The sequence below is a fragment of the Salvelinus sp. IW2-2015 genome, linkage group LG32 (assembly GCF_002910315.2).
Source record: "Salvelinus sp. IW2-2015 linkage group LG32, ASM291031v2, whole genome shotgun sequence".
Classification (NCBI taxonomy): domain Eukaryota; kingdom Metazoa; phylum Chordata; class Actinopteri; order Salmoniformes; family Salmonidae; genus Salvelinus; species Salvelinus sp. IW2-2015.
Genome location: NC_036871.1, coordinates 35,450,848 through 35,468,412, shown reverse-complemented (window position 1 = coordinate 35,468,412; position 17,565 = coordinate 35,450,848). Strand labels below are relative to the sequence as shown.

Sequence of the window (17,565 nt, the reverse complement as noted above, 5' to 3'; positions counted from 1 at the left end):
AAGGATTGTGGGAAGTAAGTAGCTTGACGACCACTTTAACATTTTACACATGGGTCTTGCGTCACAGAACATTCTTGATAGTCTGTTCTGCAGAGTATATTTCTATGATTTTCAGCCGTGTATATAGACCAGTGAACCGTTTTGGCTCTATTCAATACATTTCTATCTGTGGGGCTCTTTAGCATCATTGTTATACCCTCTTTCTCAACTCCCTCTGGTTCTAATGGTTCTCCTGAAGCTATGGGAGAAACCACAGATTTGATTGTTGATCCAGTGGTGCATTTCTTTCAATCTGCAAGTCTATATATATGAATGTGTAAATATGTGATCGCCTTCAACTACGTCTATGTGGCTATTGGCTAACTGGAGTGCCTCGTTCGTTGATTGGTCTAATGGGGGGGGGGGGGATTGGTGTTTTTAAGGTGGGATGGGGGTTTGCCCTGGGGATATCATTCACTAGCAGCTACATTCCAGAACATTGCATCCAAATGGAATGTATAGAACAGTTTTTTTGTGTGTTCCGCATAATAACACAATGGAATGTATAGAGTTGATATGATTGATGCTCTGCATATGGAACAGAGGGAACCATTCTAGTGCCATACATTCCACGTCAGACTGGAGTGTMCCAGRCTACTGAACCTACGCCTGGGTGTCRATCTACCCTGCTGGACTGGCTGGTGTCCATGGAGAKCTCAGAACACTAAGAGGGGAGAGGACACATTTAGCTGGTGGTTTTCCCCCAGACAGAGTTCCTTTAGTACCGTAGACGGCATTATTATTCTCAGTGCAGAGTAAGATGTAGATATTTTTTCAGTAGATTAAAGCACTAGGGGTAAAAGCGTTTCTTGGTTCCTTTGATTATTTTCATGCCAATCCAACACTACAAATGGTCAGTCTTAGAAAAATGTAAATGAGTTTCCTTGTAACCAGATATAGTCCTAGAATGAGATGATCTAGAACTGATACAGGAAATGATGTGGGAGTGGAATCCAATGGGAAAGTGGGACTTAGAGGGGCAGAGCATAAAATTTGCAAGATTGTTATGAGTGCAAAGACCAGATTTTGATTCTAGTTGCTATTTAAAAAAAGCAAATTTAACTATATATACACAAGATAAATATTTGTTAATTTGAATGGTTTTATGTATTTTTCTTTTCTTAAAAATATTTTATGATTTGGGTTTATTCGTCTTGCAGGTAATTGTGGGTGAACGCATATGCAATCGGGTTTATTTTTTAATTGAGAAACATTTATGGTTTATATATTTTAATTAAAGATAAAACAAGAAAAACACAATGTAAAATCAATTTTGCATTCCAAATGGTCCCCTATTCCCAATATAGTACACTACTAAATGGCCTGATATGGCTCTGGGTGAAAGTAGTTAACTATATAGGGGGCCTTTTAGGAGACAGTCCAACTCTCAATTTCTGTCATCAGTTTATTATTGGAACGCTGATCTAAAATGTGATTCTGAATGAAAACCTTAATCTCTTCTATGCCTTGGCTCTTAATGTTGCACATTTCTCTCATGAATGGAATATGTAACAAGCAATACTGTTTATAATAAAAAAGTGCATTTTCAATACTGGCTTTGACTTTTTCTCTCTAGCTCTGTGTGTGATTTGAGAAATACATGTGTTATAGTAAATGTTAGTAGTTCTCGCTGTACAGTTGTACTCTTCATAAACAAACATCAGTCATCATTAGGTGTATGCAGTGTTGAGACGCTGAAATCAATGGTTGAAGTAACGCACGCCTCTGATTGGCTAAAGTCAAGAGAATACTTTTCAACATTGAATTGAAGATTTCAACAGGTTTGCTCTTGATCAGATCAAATGGCTGCGGAACAACAGAAGTTGATCAACGACGAGCCGAAATGACCCCATGATTCGAATATGCAGTTAACCCATCTAGGCTTTTCCAACGTTAACTAAGTATGAGCACGCACGATCGCCCCTCGCGATTTTGACGTGAACTCTTCTGAAGTGTGACGTAAGTCCGTGAATTTGGCCACGTTGTGGGAATCGATCAACTAGGGAATATGTCAACATTAACTATTTGAAACAAATTGTGTGGCGATATACTGATTTTTGACAAAGGAAGTCACCAGACAAGAAAAAGCCCTGACTGCATCGAAAAGGTAAGCATGTGCATTAGCTAGCCGTCCAGCTTACGTTCGTCGCCAGACTTTATTTCCAGTCCTCCTCCGGCACGAGTGTACTGAAAAGTATATAAATTAAACTAATTAGATAGAAAGCTGTACCACACTTGCAGTTGTTTGAAAACGAAATTTTATGTGCACTAATGCAACACATTAACATTTGTGTTTTTGATTGTAGGCCTATTGTCAGTGTGTCTTATTGATAAGCGGAGGTCGTCACAACACGCTTTGAATTGCATGGCTCTTGCAAGCGTTCCTACGGAACAAGCTGTCTTTGCTAGCAATACCACTGACTAACAAGGGATACGACAAGCTGAACTTTTTTTCTTCTAGTCATGAAACAAATGTGTTAACTAATACATGACAATTGGCAGGTTTTCACGGAGTTCCAAATGTAAAGTACTAGCCACTCACCCAGTGGTGTGTATTTATGGATGCCAAGTGAAGCCAGTCTTACCCAAGAAATGTACCAAGAAAAATAAAAAACATTTTCGTATTTCTGTGTTTCATAATTTTCCTTCAATTCGCAAAGAGGCTGAATGTAGTATCTCACAGGAGAAAGCATCCGAGCGAGCCCCTCTGTCTCTCTACGTGTAGGCCATCTATCTGACGTTGTCTGGTCCAAACAAGTATGACATTGTTGGTGCCCGTAGCATCTCACAACCATTTCACACTTGTCTGTTCAGCCCAGTCTTCTCCAACACGCCATTTTGAGACAATGAATGAAATCAGGTTTACCATTGTTTCACTTTGTCAATTCTGTATACTGTCAGATCAATCTGCAGTCATTTAAATCACTCCCCCCCTTTTCCCCTCCCAACTCCATCCCTCTCTCCTTGCTCTCCACTGCCCCCCCCTTCTCCCCACATCCCTTTTCCCTCTGTCTCCCCTCCCACTCTATCCCCCCTCCCAACCCACCCTCCCTCTCAGGGTGGAGGCCAAGAAGAGGATGATGTGGAGGTACCGTCTACCTGGCTATGAGTTGAGGCTCCTAGAGGAACTACAGAGACAGAAGCACAACAGTCTCTACTGTGATACCCTGTTACAGACCGATGGTGAGGAGGAGGGAGTGATGGAGAGACAGCAGTCTACTGTAATACCCTACTACAGACTGAGGGGAGGGAGGAGAGAGAGGAGGGGAAATGGAATCAATCAGAGCATATGAGCAGAGATGAGCGGTTGGAAATCACGCTCATTGCTCCAGTGCGCCATGTCCTTTCCTACCGCTCAGCTAAAAACCGCTCCGCAGTCACAGGAAAAAATAAACTTCCGCTCCAAATTCGTTCCATTCGTTAATATCACAATTAACCAACACCCATCTACTACCTGGACCTACCAATTGGTTTTTAAGTATTGAAACCAAACCATATGGATTTAAATAAGTATTTGAATAAACATTTCAAATAGGCTACATGTCATATAAACACTCTAAATAGGTTAGGAGCCAGAACGGGAGCCTAAGAAGGAACGAAAATGAATGAATTAGGCTATATATTTCAAGGATATAGCCTACATAGAAATACATTTTGAAGCATTTGCGAGTGTGACACAATAGGCTGGTATGCACATAAAGCATTAAACAACATTTTGTTGTATTAAATAATTATAGTCTATAAATTGTGCATATCGGCTGTGAATTACTTAGAATTAAATACAAATGAAATGATAAATGACTAATTAGAGCCTTTTGAAAATGTTGAGTTTGGCCAGTCTGTGGCTTCATGCGATGGTGCCTGGAGAGCAGACCAGCAGCGAGAATATCCTCTCCACACTTGCAGAGCCACTGGGGATGATAAACACCCTTTTGGCCACTCTTGCCAGGCTGGGCAGAGTTGTTTTATACATCTTTCTATAGGTAGGCCTAAAGATTTTTAGGCAAAATAACGCAATCAAAATGGAAAGCTCTTTGAATGTGGGAATATGCCAGGCCTATTTGGGCCAAAATCAGTTATGGCCTATTGTATAGATAATAGAACGAAAATGAACTAAACTTTTAAGAGATCTCAAATCAAACTTTATTTGTCACATGCGCCGGAATACAACAAGTGTAGACCTTACCGTGAAATGCTGACTTTACAAGCCCTTACCCAACAGTGATTTGTAGTTTATAAATACTTCACTACAATGACACACTTAATTAGATCCCACCTCGTTCCTTTCTGTTAGCATGTGCACATAGTAAGTACCCCATCATGCTTTCGGGATATGTGTCTTTTCAGATTCCACAATGATTCTTTAGTTGTGGACACAACTCATGCGCTCCCTCTCTTGGTTCATCTTTGTAAGTCATGTTGATTTGGCACCTGTGTTTTAATCAGTTTCTTTATGACAATATTTAGTGAACTTCATGACAGTAGCTAAAGCAAGGGGCTGTAGCAGCACACAAGTAGACTACAAATGCATGCTGGTTCCGGCATGCCCTGAGCTGGTGAAGTGAGCGCTACTGGAGCGAAAGTGGAGCGGGCGAGACGGCCGACCCTCCAGACTTTGGGAATCTGGCTCCACGCTCCAGTTACATTGGGCACGCTCCGCTCACATACTCTGGAATCAATGGAACGGTATCAAACACATGGAAYCCACATYTTGGAGTCTGTTCCATTCATTCCATTCCAGTCATTAAAATGAGRCTGTCCTCCTATAGCTRCTCCCACCAGCCTCCACTGGTCTCTACTGTGATACCCTGCTATAGACTGATGGTGGGAGGGACAGTAATGACATGATGGAAAGTAGCCAAATGATTGATGTACGTTAGGGAGGCATAATGAGGTTTAGATTTGAGGATAGTAAAGGGATCAATCAAATCCAACTGCCATTCTTCCTCTCCTTCCACATGCCCTTATTTCAAACCTAAACCCCATTAGGCCTACATCACATTTCCTAACCTGCATTATAAATGTAGCTAATGATGTCACATTTCTCTCTTCCCACAGGATTGTCAGTCCCGGCCCACAGCTGTGTCCTGGCTGCCCTGAGCCCCTACCTGTCCAAGGCCCTGTCCAACCAGTCATCCCCCCTCCCGGCRGGGCAGAGATGGCCACTCAAGCTCCAGGCTGTGAAGGCCCAGACCCTGCTGAAGCTGGTGGATCTCCTGTACTCCGGAGAGCTGGAGGGAGAGGGCACCATGGAACAAGAAGAGGTTATGGCTGCTGCCTGTAAGCTGGGCATAGGCCGCTTGGTGGAGGGGTGGAAGGACCGGGGGAGGGAGGGAGAGGGGGAGGAGGAGAGGAGGTGCAGTCTTAGAGACGTGGGGGTGCAGACGGAGGGAGGAGAGACACAGGTGGACGTGGGGGCGTTGGTGGAGACAGGGACACAGACTGTGGACTGTAATGGAGGTATTTACATGACTTTCCTCAGTCCTCTCCCTGATGCTCTCCCTACATCCACATCCACACCCTCACCTCCACCCTTCCTACTAGTCCAGAGCAGCAGTGAAGGGCAGCAGCACACAACTCACATGGCACCCCCTTCCCTGAGTCCCCAGATTATGACCCCCACTTCACACCCCAGTTCCACCCCACCCAGCGTCAAAGCAACGGTCAACTGTGGWACAGCTCCCTTTAGAACCCACCCTCGGACCTCCGAACCGGAGGTCACAAACCTCTCATCGTCCTCTGTTGTCCTGAGCGGTGACATGGTCYCCCCGAGTGACGATTCGGACCACCCCACGACACCCCATTCTGCCGTCCCAGAATGCTCTGTGGCGGAGAACGGTGTGACGGAGAGAAGGACGGAGAAGAAGCTGACATCACACACTGGGAGAGCAGAGGAAGGAGGAACAGGGGAGTGTCTGGAGAGGAGAGGTATGAGGGGATGACAGTTATTTTACACATCCTTTGGGGTTTTAGAGTTATTTTATCAATCTCATATTTAGCATGTTGTTTATTTGTATCRGTGTCATGTACWTWAAGTGTGTTGCCATGTATAACTGCACTGTAAATAAGATGTGATGTGATTGTGAGGTGTGGTTGGGAGGAACTGGCTGACCGGACAGAGGCTGGAGAACACTCCGATCTCCATCAAGGTCAAGCTGAGGAGGAGGACCAGGGGACAGGTAGGTGGGGTGTCCAAAATGGCACCCAATTCCCTAAATAGTGCCCTAGTTTTGACCTGGGCCCTGGTGAAAAGTAGTGCACTGTGTAGTGAATAGGGTGCCATTTTGGATGTTGAGTTTTTCTTTGCTAATGTGTGCCTCTGCTTGCTGTCTGGAGTCCAGGCCGGGTTAATGTAAAACCCCTTATTCTCACTCTTTTGATCTAAAAACTGCTTTATCAATACATTTGATTGATTGTTTAACAGGTGTGGGAGCTGGTCAGTGGGCAGGAGACGGACGGAACCATCTCACCTGGTCAGGGGCAGGAGACGGACGGAACCATCTCACCTGGGCAGGAGACGGACGGAACCATCTCACCTGGTCAGAGGCATTTGGTCCTCGCTGCTCTGAAGAAGGTGAGTGGCACAGTAACGATGAAACCGTTCTAATACTTCCAATGCCATTCTAACTGATTGTTGTCAGCAAAGTAAGAGATTCATTTGAGGATTCATTTGATTTCACTCTAGAACATTTTTGCCCATTAGTTTTGATACAGTGAATAGCCATTACCATGTTAGGAAGCCATTGAGGGGTTTCTGAATACTCTGTCCATTATTCAAGTTAATCTGAGCTGTCAAAACAGCAGCACAACAGTTAAAATKTATATTTCCTAAACATTACTTTTGAAACCCTGTTCAGATGAAACCCTGCTGAAGACAGAATAGGTGTGTAAACGTTAGTATATAAATATAATGGAGCCATGCGGCTTATCTTCTCTGTGTTCTAAAATGTCTCCTTTTATTCTGTCACGGCAGGAAACGCATGATCGCATGAGGACAAGACAACTACCACGCCAGCCTCTCCCCCCACCCCAGTCCCCAGCCCTCCCCCGGTGCTCTCCCCTCGACACAGCTTTCCTCACCCCTCCACCAGACCTCCACGTCTCCCCTCCACCCCGATCCCGCCCCACCTCCAAAACCACCACCGCCCAGTCAACCTCCCTCAAACACTGCAGCTCCACCCATCATCCGACCCCACACCCAGCACATGAACCGCAGCTCGCCTTGTCCCAGCCTCCGGTATATTCATTTATTTGACGATTTAAAAAAACAAAAACACAATTCAAGCACACATTTGAAAATGATCCAGGTTAACACAGAAAACATTGTGGTCCTCTTGTTTTGGCCGGCAGGTAGAGGAATCGGACGAGCAGATTGAGAAGATGCTGGAAGACATCATGATGGGGTTGAACATACTGCCCCCTGTGGTTCTGGATAGGGACTGCGACCACCGCCACCATCTCCAAAGCCACGACAGACCGTCGGCCTGCTCCTGCWCMCATCARCCCGTCCACGCAAGGCATTGTGGGATGCACAGCGCCGTTGGCTCGGCTTCTCGTTGCGTGTGTTCCCATGGCTACGCGACAGGAAGTGATGATGCGTCGTCGACTGAAACAGGTATGTTTTGTAACATGTTATGTGATTGACCACCTTTCTCTACTGTTGTATCTACATCTGAGAATACTTCATCTTTACATTTAGCAGATGCTCTTATCCAGAGCAATTAGGGTTAAGTGCCTTGCTTAAGGGCACATCAACAGATTTTCCATCTAGTCAGCTTGGGATTTGAACCAGCAACCTTTCGGTTACTGGCCCAGCGCTCTTAACCCTAGGCTACCTGCTGCCTTGAATCTGAACCAGGCTCCTTGTTAACTATGTTGTAAGGCTTTCTAGCGACTTAGGTCAGTGTTTCCCAAATCCAGTCTTCCAGTACCCCCAGCAGCCCAACTCCGGTCCTCCAGTACCCCCAACAGCACACATTTGTGTTGAAGCCCCAGACAAAAACGCCTGATTCAACTTGTCAAGGGCTTGATGATTAGTAGACAAGTAGAAGCAGGTGTGCTGTTGGGGGTACTGGAGGACCAGAGTTGAGAAACACTGACTTAGTCTCTGTATGATAAGTCATGTACATTTTAAATGCCTGCCCTTCCTCAACTACTCACGGCATTGCTTGCACTTATCTCAGTGTCATCCATTACAATAGATCGATATTAGCACCCACACTTAGCTACCACCAGGCTGACCTCTATCTCTCTGTCTTTCTCTCTCAAGCCTTCCACTCCATCACCTCCTCCCATTTTGTCACCACGACAACCTCCTGCACCGTCACCCCTGACCTTTCCCTGGACCCACAACCTCTGACCCCTCACAAATGCTCCACCTATCACCCCTCCACCCCACTCTCATCCTCACCCCCACTTCTCCTGTAATGATTACTCCTCTGACTGGGCCTCCTATTGTTCAGGTGTCCAGTGCTCCTCTGAGAACGCCAAGAACACCAGAACTCCTGATCCGGTTCCAGAACTCTCAAAACCAGGAAAACTCCAGAACCGGAACTCCAAGAGCCTGGTGGTGGATGTGGTGCAGCAGCAGCATCATGCCAGTCCACTCAGGCTCTTCACCAAGGCCTCCCCACCACCACCAGTCCCTTCCTCAGAGCCAGGCCTCTCTACTTTACACAGGGAAGAGGACGAGATCCAGGGTGCTGGAAGGGTTCTTCTGCCCAGACGGGGCGTTTCGTCGACATACAGAGAACATGTTTGTAATCTGTCCTCTGCGGATTGTCTGTCGACCAATGGAGACCACTCCTAGTCAAGGTGAATGGAGACACTACTCCAAGTCAAGTGAATGGAGGCCATTCCTAGTCAGAGTCCAAGTCAGGCCAGTACGAATCAGGAAGTTCCACAAGAAGAGGAACCAACGGCTGTCACCCCCAGTTTCCTACCCCCCTCTGAAACTGATGCTTCTGAACCACAACACCCAGCATGCCCACCAGATGCCTCTCCCGGGAGAGGACTACGTTTCCAGAACTCCTTTCACTGCTGTCTCTAGGAAGCGAAACCCAGCCTTCCCAATCTCCTCCTCCACATTGGGAAGAGCTACGCCTGCCAAAATGTCTCTCACCCTTAAATTCACCAGAACCCTTACCCCCCATCTCCGTCGAAACCCTTCCTTAAATCCCCATTCCGGCATCCTGTAACTCCATTCCATAGAATCCCTCAGCTGTCAAAGCTACCACSTTGGCTCTGCTGCACTCCGAGAAGACTACAGTTTCCACTCAGCTCCATGATTCACTCTCCACGCTCCCCTGGAAATCTGTGTGAATCTAAAAAATGCCTTGGGTTGCCGTGGGAATCCAACAACAACTCCGAGCAGATGACTGATGGTCAAGACAAGGCTAGCATTAGCAACAACGCAAGACTGACCGGAAAAGAGGACGAGGAGGAGAGGAAAAGGAAGAAGGTCGCGACCACCACTGCGGGGCGAAGGCTTGAGAAACCAAAGGCGAAGAGAAGAGAGGGAGATGAAACCTGGAAGCCCCACAGTAACAGAATCCGTGTGAGGAGAAAGGAGGGTTTGGAGCCCGAGCAGGGGCGAATGATTGAGAAACCAAAAGCAAAGACCGAGAGGAGACAGGAGGATGAAACCTGGAGTCACCACAGGAAGATAATCCGTGTGAGGAGAACAGAGGGTTTGAAAGCGGAGCAGGAACAATCAGAGGACAGTGAGACCCCAGAGCCTCCTCGGAAAAAGAGGAAGCGCAACGTCTCTACAAAGATAGAAGATAGTCCTTTAGTGAGGACAGAAAGGGTGAAACTCAACGACAGAACGAAGACTGAGAACGAACAAGTGAAAATAAGCCTCTGCTCTGTCAGTCTGTCAACCAACAATGTCTTAGCGAGCGAAAGATTAGGACGGTACCTTTCCAACACCTCCACBAAGTCTTTGTCCAGCCTTGGTGAGGAAGCCAACCGACCTCCAGAAGGAACAAAGATGCTGGGAAGGGAAACGGGGAACCCAGTAAGGGTGCTCCGAGCCAGGGATCGAGATGTGAAACGCCCTCCTAACGTTTGGACCGCAACCAGGAGCAGCTCCCCAGTAAAACTTCACCAAGAAGACAAGCAGTCGAACATGTCTTCTGAAACTCCCAGTCCCTCCTTCTCCGAATTTCAAGCTCTGGCCAAACTAGTTGAACTGCTCCAAATCCCACCAACACCACCCCCGAAACGGAAACGTGGTAGACCCCGTAAGATACGACCAGGAAAAAAACAGGTTTCCCAGGCTGGTGGTTTATTTCCCACCAGTGCCATAACAACAGGCATCCATGACGCGGAAGCTGTTGAGCACAAAAAGGAAAGAGGAGGAGGAGAACTGCAGGGAAAGGAAAGAGGAGGAGGAAAACTGCAGGGAAAGGAAAGAGGAGGAGGAGGAGAACTGCAGGGAAAGGAAAGAGGTCGTGAGGAAGCGAGAATCTGCTAGGAAGGACAAGAGGAAGGGAGGAGGAGAACTGCAGGAAAGGAAAGAGGAGGAGGAGAACTGCAGGGAAAAGGAAGAGGGAGGAAGGAAGAGAACTGCAGGGAAAGGGCAAAGAGAAAGGCAGGAGAACTGCAGGCGAAAGGGAAAGGAGGAGGAGAGAACTGCAAGGGAAAGGGAAAGAGGAGGAGGAGAACTGCAGGGAAAGGAAAGAGGAGGAGGAGAACTGCAGGGAAAGGAAAGAGGAGGAGGAGAAGCAGGGAAAGGGAAAGAGAGGAGGAGGAACTGCAGGGAAAGGAAGAGGAGGAGGAGACTGCAGGGAAGGAAAGAGGAGGAGGAGAACTGCAGGGAAAGGAAAGAGGAAGGGCAGGAGAAGAGGAAAGAACATGCAAGGGAAAGGAAAGAGGGGAGGAGGAGAAACCGAAGAGAAAGAAAAGAGGAAAGAGAACCTCAGGGAAAGGAGAAAGGGAGGAGAGAACCTCAGGGAAAGGAGAAAGGAGGAGGAGAACCATAGAAAGGAAAAAGGGAGGAGGAACCTCGAAACGAAGGAAAAGAGGAGGGGAACCACAGGGAAAGGTAAAGGGAAAAAAGGAGGAGGGAACCACAGGGAAAGGACGATAAGCGAAAGAAGTGCAGGAAAAGGGTTAGGCTCAGGGAGGGACATGGCAAAGGAGAGAGAGCAGAGTTTTCCAGAGACTACCTGTGATGTCAAATCTAAAACAGTTTCAGAAGCCTAGCTCGCAGACAACTTTGCCCAGTACCCTGAAGAGCAAGTCCTGCCAACTGTTCAGGGATGGAACCGGAACCATTCTGCAACCCCAGCCGTCTGGTCAGCCACAGAACTCCAGTCCAGAAAGATCTGGAGAGACTGAATCAGACAGAGACCAATTGAACCCCTGCCTGTCAAGCGGACCCCTCCAAGGGTCGGGCACCCACTGTGTCTCTCAAGAAGTTCCAAGAACTCCTGAAGCACAGGCACCAAAGACGAGGAAGTCACCAAAAGCAAGGAGACAAAAGAAAGTGAAACTGAAGGACAGACAAGTAAAAGAAAATTATTGAAACCCAATGAAAGTGACAGCGGTCAAAATGAATCAAGACTGATGAAACAAAACATAAGTTCTCCCAGTCTCTAGAAAGAGAGTCAGCCTTGGCCAACCGTAATAAATTACGATCAGACCAACCGAACAGAGAGCGACCATCCAGAGGAAAAAGATGGAGGACACAACAGCAGCACTTGTGGACAGGGGACAGAGTATCAAGATCTCATCACAAGAGACTGAAAGAGAAAACGTTGAGGATAGAGAACATTTGAGAACCAGAAACGTTTTAGTCGGGAGAAACGTAGACTGTTTTCGAACTCCAGAGGAGCTGGTACCTACATGTTATGATGACAAGGACAAAGGAAATGGTGGACCTCAACGGAACCGACAAAGGCAACAAGGAGAAGAGATCTGGTTACAAGAAGAACAGAGAGAGGGAAACAGACTCGTCTACAGAGACAAACAAGAAACCGAAAAAGGAAAAGGATCCGTGGTGGAGGCGTATAGGAGAAGTGTGTCATCCAAGGGTGGAGGAGAAAATGGAGGATGGGTATTTGGAGATGGAGATCTCCAGCGAGGAGTTGGATGTGGTTGACGAGGTCCACCAGACGTTGGGCTACGCGGACTAGAGAAGTGAGTGGTGAAGAGGAGGAGATAGATGTAGAGGAATGGGTCCAACGATGTATCCTGATGCAGGAATCAATTTGAACCTGAATTAATTTTCAATTTTGAGGGAAATGTACACTGAGTGTACTAACACTGGAGAACATTTTCTTCTATCTTTTCCCTTATATAATGAGTTTGCACCCTTTTTGCCCTCAGAACAGCTTCAATTTGTTGGGGCATGGACTCTACAAGGTGTCAAACGATCCACAGGGATGCTAGACCAATGTTGACTCCAATGCTTCCCACAGTTGTCAAGTTGGCTGGATGTCCTTTGGGTGGTGGACCATTCTTAATACACACGGGAAGCTGTTGAGCTTGAAAAACCCAGCAGCGCTGCTGTTTTTGACACATTCAAACCGGTGCCTGGCACATACTACCATACCCCGTTCAAAGGCACTTATATTGTATTYCCCATTCACCCTCTGAATGACACACATACACAATCCATGTCTCAATTGTCTCAAGACTTAAYAATCCTTCTTTAACCCGTCTCCTCCCCTTCATCTACACTGATTTTGAAGTGGATTTAACAGGTGACATCAATAAGGGTTCATAGCTTTCACCTGGATTCACCTGGTCAGTCTGTCATGGAAAGAGCAGGTGTTCCTAATGTTTTGTACACTCAGTGTAGTAGTACTGGCAGTTACTTTTCATATTTTAATCTAGTTTGAGCTTAAATAGTCTCAATTATGTTACATCTTTTAAATGTTTACTCTGGGTTTCTTTATTCGTAGCTTGGCAGGAGGTTCCCGGTGCCAGAGAAGTGGACCAAGCGAGTTCCACCATGGCCAGCTTCAGAGGCATCACCCACAACCACATCCATCTCCCTCAGAAAATCAAAATGGCGACCGCTGCCGACGTGAGTATCCCGACCCCTCTGGAGGCAGAGCCTTCCACGCTGACATCACAAAGGGTCACCACAGGGTCAACWGGAAGCTGGGAGCCAGAGGAGGAAGAGGACGTGGAGGTGGACGTTCTTGAGTGGTCGCCGGACGTGCGACCAAGAGTGTGGGGGGCGGGGCTTGAGCAAGGCGTCACAGAACTGACCGAGGAAGACGAGATAGACGTGATGGGAGAGGAAACAGACTAAGTGGGATGGTGTACACTTGGGACGTGTTAATTTAGAATCCNCCTTTGGGTGGTGGACCATTCTTAATACACACGGGAAGCTGTTGAGCTTGAAAAACCCAGCAGCGCTGCTGTTTTTGACACATTCAAACCGGTGCGCCTGGCACATACTACCATACCCCGTTCAAAGGCACTTATATTGTCTTGCCCATTCACCCTCTGAGTGGCACACATACACAATCCATATCTCAATTGTCTCAAGGCTTAAAAATCCTTCTTTAACCAGGTCTCCTCCCCTTCATCTACACAGATTTTGAAGTGGATTTAACAGGTGACATCAATAAGGGTTCATAGCTTTCACCTGGATTCACCTGGTCAGTCTGTCATGGAAAGAACAGGTGTTCCTAATGCTTTGTACACTCAGTGTAGTAGTAGATAGCTACTGGCAGTTACTTTTCATATTTTAATCTAGTTTGAGCTTAAATAGTCTCAATTATGTTACCTCTTTTAAATGTTTACTCTGGGTGTCTTTATTCGTAGCTTGGCAAGAGGTTCCCGGTACCAGAGAAGTGGACCAAGCGAGTTCCACCATGGCCAGCTTCAGAGGCATCACCCACAACCACATCCATCTCCCTCAGAAAATCAAAATGGTGACCGCTGCCGACGTGAGTATCCCGACCCCTCTGGAGGCAGAGCCTTCCACGCTGACATCACAAAGGGTCACCACAGGGTCAACAGGAAGCTGGGAGCCAGAGGAGGAAGAGGACGTGGAGGTGGACGTTCTTGAGTGGTCGCCGGACGTGGGACCAAGAGTGTGGGGGGCGGGGCTTGAGCAAGGCGTCACAGAACTGACCGAGGAAGACGAGATAGACGTGATGGGAGAGGAAACGGACTGAGTGGGATGGTGTACTCTTAGGGACGTGTTAATTTAGAATCCATAATTTAAAAAAAATAATACAACGTTGCCATTGGAGAACGCAAATGTGTATTCTTCAACATAAAGGCTAGTTTTGCATGTGTGTGTTCTTCATTGGAAACGTTTATTATTTGCAACAGATTCTAAACAGTGTGTACTTGAGAAGAAAGGCTAGCGTTCCTAAGCAACCTCCCCGCTCCTCCTCTCCACACTGTTAACTATCAGAGCAGCCCCAACCTTCCACACTGACTTGATGAGACTAACTCACAAAATGAGGGTGAGTCTCGCTGTATAAAAAAACCCAACCTTTGTTGATTTGTGATTTTGTTGTTGTTTTTGTTGTACTGTTCTTCAGCAGAATGCCTTATGAGCCCTAGACTAGAGACTCGGCAAACGCAGCTACTCTTTTGTTACARTACAGGGCCCGTATTGACAGCTTCTCAGGGTACGAGTGCAGATCTCGGATCAGTTTAGCCTATTAAGTCATAATGAATAACAGGGCCTACTCTGAGACGCTTGGTGAATACTGGGCCCTGGTGTTCATGCTGGTTATTTTTTGTACCTTCAGAATCAGTCAGTCAGTGTCCAATCAGAAGCACTTAAATATGTTTATCTGCCACTTTTGACAAGTTCTTTATTTGTATATTCATTGTTTGTATAACTTTGTAAATTAGAAAGAAAGCCAAAGGCCTGTKATTTAAATATAATAATTTTGTTGTATTAAAATGTCTTTCTTGACCACAGCTGTCCAATAGATTTYTTTTCTCAAGCATGGTCATTTTGTATTTGCTTAAACCTAGCTATTGAAGTAAACATTTAACTTTGCCTACTATGCTCAATGTTTGTACTCATGCTCAATGTTTGCTCACATTAAATTACAATGTTCTAGCCTCCCAGTCAAGCCATCCTTGTTCAAACAAAAAGGAGTTTGTTTGATGTTCTGTTGGGGGCCATAATGAGAATGGACTGTCACGTGCTGTCMAGGAGATCTAGTCCCAATACTTTAACAATGCATTCTTAATTTCTACCTCCCTTGAACAATTGCTCACTGAACATGGCAGGATYTGTAGGGTTCCTGTAAATAGTTTACAGAAATATTTTCTTATCAGATGTATTGTGTCAATCATGAGGTAAAAGAYAAGGGTCAAGGATYRATTGGCAAAATATTAAAAACTGTCCCATTGATTTGACAGCTGTTTGAATGCGCAACTTTATTGACAGCGGAAGTAGTTCTTGAGAGGGAAGGAASAACACACGTGTATTCCTTAATCTGAAGGTTAAATAAGCCYGTGGTCGGGTGTGTTTGTTGGCCGCTGAGAGTGGTCGTTTGGACGGTTCGATTTTGGAGAGAGTACGGTCTGGAGCGGGCACAACGCAGACATGGACCCAGAGAAAGCACAGCAACTGGCGGCGGAACTGGAAGTGGAAATGATGGCTGATATGTACAATCGGTAAGACTGGCTAACTAGCAATGGAATGTGCTAGCCCGTTGCTTTAACGTCCTTTCTCCACTGAAATGCTAGAATGTGCTAATTACAGTGTAACACGCTGCATTTGCATGTAGCTAGCCAGCTAATTTTCACTGTCGTGTTTAGTTTTGGTGGTCAGATAAAAGCATCATGTTAGGTGGATTCTCAAGCTAGCTAGCTTTATAGCGTTAGCTAGTTATCGTGCTACTGAACGTCAGACCAATTCAATCGATTTAGAATAGAGTACTCTTTATAACGCACACACTCGACTACATTGCTGTAATGCATAAGCAAAAACAAAGGGAAGACCACTCTTAGTTAACTAGTTAAGATCATTTTATTGAGAGCCCATTCAAATGGAATTGATTTAGCTAGCTTGTTGCCAGCTAGGAGTGCACGCACACATTGACTTTTCATAACATAATCAGAAGACGTGTTCTATGACCTTGCACATACATGGAGATTTTGATTCCTCGCATCCTGTCTCCTCTCCTTGTTCTCAAAACATCTGAGGGAAGCGAGGAGAGCACTGGGAAGATCTCATCCCAATGCCTCCCTGACATTCCTCTCTTGCCTTTAAGGTTTTGATAAGGAAAAAAGGAAAAGACACTTGAGATACAGCCCTCATTATCGTAACCTACAATGTCTTAATGCCCTCTTTTTTCTCTCCATCTTCCTCCTCGCAGGATGACCAACGCGTGCCACAGGAAGTGCGTCCCCCCCACTACAAGGAGGCGGAACTGTCTAAAGGGGAGGCGGTTTGTTCTGACCGCTGTGTGGCCAAGTACCTGGATCTACACGAGAGGCTGGGCCGCAAGCTCACGAGCTCTCCGTTCAGGACGAGGAGATGATGGGAAGAACGCTATTGGACAATATATATATTTTTAGGGAGGGATGGGGGTGGGTTAGTGCTAGGGTTACCATGCTTTCTGTGCAAGGGGGGAGGGGGGTGAGAGGAGAGCGATAGGGTGGGATGGAGTGATGGGTGGGTTTAAAAAAACATGGCAATTATGGGGGGATGGAGTTGCTGTCCAGAGTGGGTAGGGTGGGTTTGAAGAGCACGGTGCTTGTAAGGAAGGTTTGTTTGTGATTACGTTGTGGAGCGGACATTGGGATGGATGAAGCCTGTTTGTGTGAACAATGGTTGTACTTGTGGTTTGAGCCAAGATAATTTCTTTTTTTTACCACAGCAAAGACACTAATATGCATAGTTAACTATTTTATGTTCAGCCAATCAGTACTCTTTCTGCATCGTGTGTAACTAGGGAAACTGGTTGCTGCTTGGCCCTTTTTAGTTATGTGGGCGTGTCAAAGTGATGATGAATTGAGAAATCCCCCAATAATGTTTAATAAAACGCTTTCAGTGTTCCTATGTGCAGTATTCTTCAAGCCATTCCTTAGGGGGACACTGGGAGGTGCTCCTTTTTGCTCTAGCCCTGGACTAATACACCTGTCCTCTACACCTGGACTAATACACCTGTCTCAACTGCTGAAGGGCACCCGTTGAGCTCATATTCCTAGTGTCTCAGAGTAGGGTGCTGATCTTGGCTTTTATGAGTACGGGCCCTTGTCCTGGAGGAATAGATGGAGACACTGCTGTAGTCAATACCAGGACCATGCCTATATGAGTCATTTCTTTACATTTTGACCCACCTCAGTTTGTTCATTTGCTTTGTATTTTCTTCATGTTGAAACTGTACAAATGTTGTACAAAGTTTTCTTTTGTGACATTTTAGAYACCTTTTTTTGTTTGTCGTTTTAAATCTGAATAAATATTGTTATAGTATATTTTTTAGTTATGCATTCTACACTGTATTTTCTTCACAGTAATACAATAACACTGTACTTATATTTATGTTCCAAATGGCACCCTTTTTCCTATGTAGTGCACTATTT

At 46.0% G+C, this 17,565-nt stretch overlaps 2 protein-coding genes across 2 annotated transcripts in view; both read left to right on the top strand.

Moving 5' to 3' along the window:
* The window catches only part of LOC111956443 (uncharacterized), a 38,804-nt gene extending 28,038 nt beyond the window's left edge, over positions 1–10,766 (top strand). Inside the window, exons 5-12 of the mRNA XM_070436582.1 lie at positions 3,098–3,222; positions 5,098–5,967; positions 6,127–6,218; positions 6,464–6,613; positions 7,013–7,276; positions 7,390–7,654; positions 8,502–10,490; positions 10,696–10,766. Coding sequence (XP_070292683.1) covers positions 3,098–3,222; positions 5,098–5,967; positions 6,127–6,218; positions 6,464–6,613; positions 7,013–7,276; positions 7,390–7,654; positions 8,502–8,848 — 2,113 coding nt within the window. The 3' untranslated portion in view covers positions 8,849–10,490; positions 10,696–10,766. The remainder of the gene's footprint in view (positions 1–3,097; positions 3,223–5,097; positions 5,968–6,126; positions 6,219–6,463; positions 6,614–7,012; positions 7,277–7,389; positions 7,655–8,501; positions 10,491–10,695) is intronic.
* Positions 10,767–15,486: 4,720 nt separating this feature from the next.
* timm10 (translocase of inner mitochondrial membrane 10 homolog (yeast)) lies at positions 15,487–17,038 on the top strand. Its single transcript, XM_023977847.2, is given in 4 exon segments — positions 15,487–15,651; positions 16,356–16,381; positions 16,384–16,488; positions 16,491–17,038. Coding segments are annotated over 4 exon segments (348 nt in total). The 5' UTR covers positions 15,487–15,580; the 3' UTR covers positions 16,637–17,038.
* The last annotated feature ends 527 nt before the right edge of the window (positions 17,039–17,565 follow it).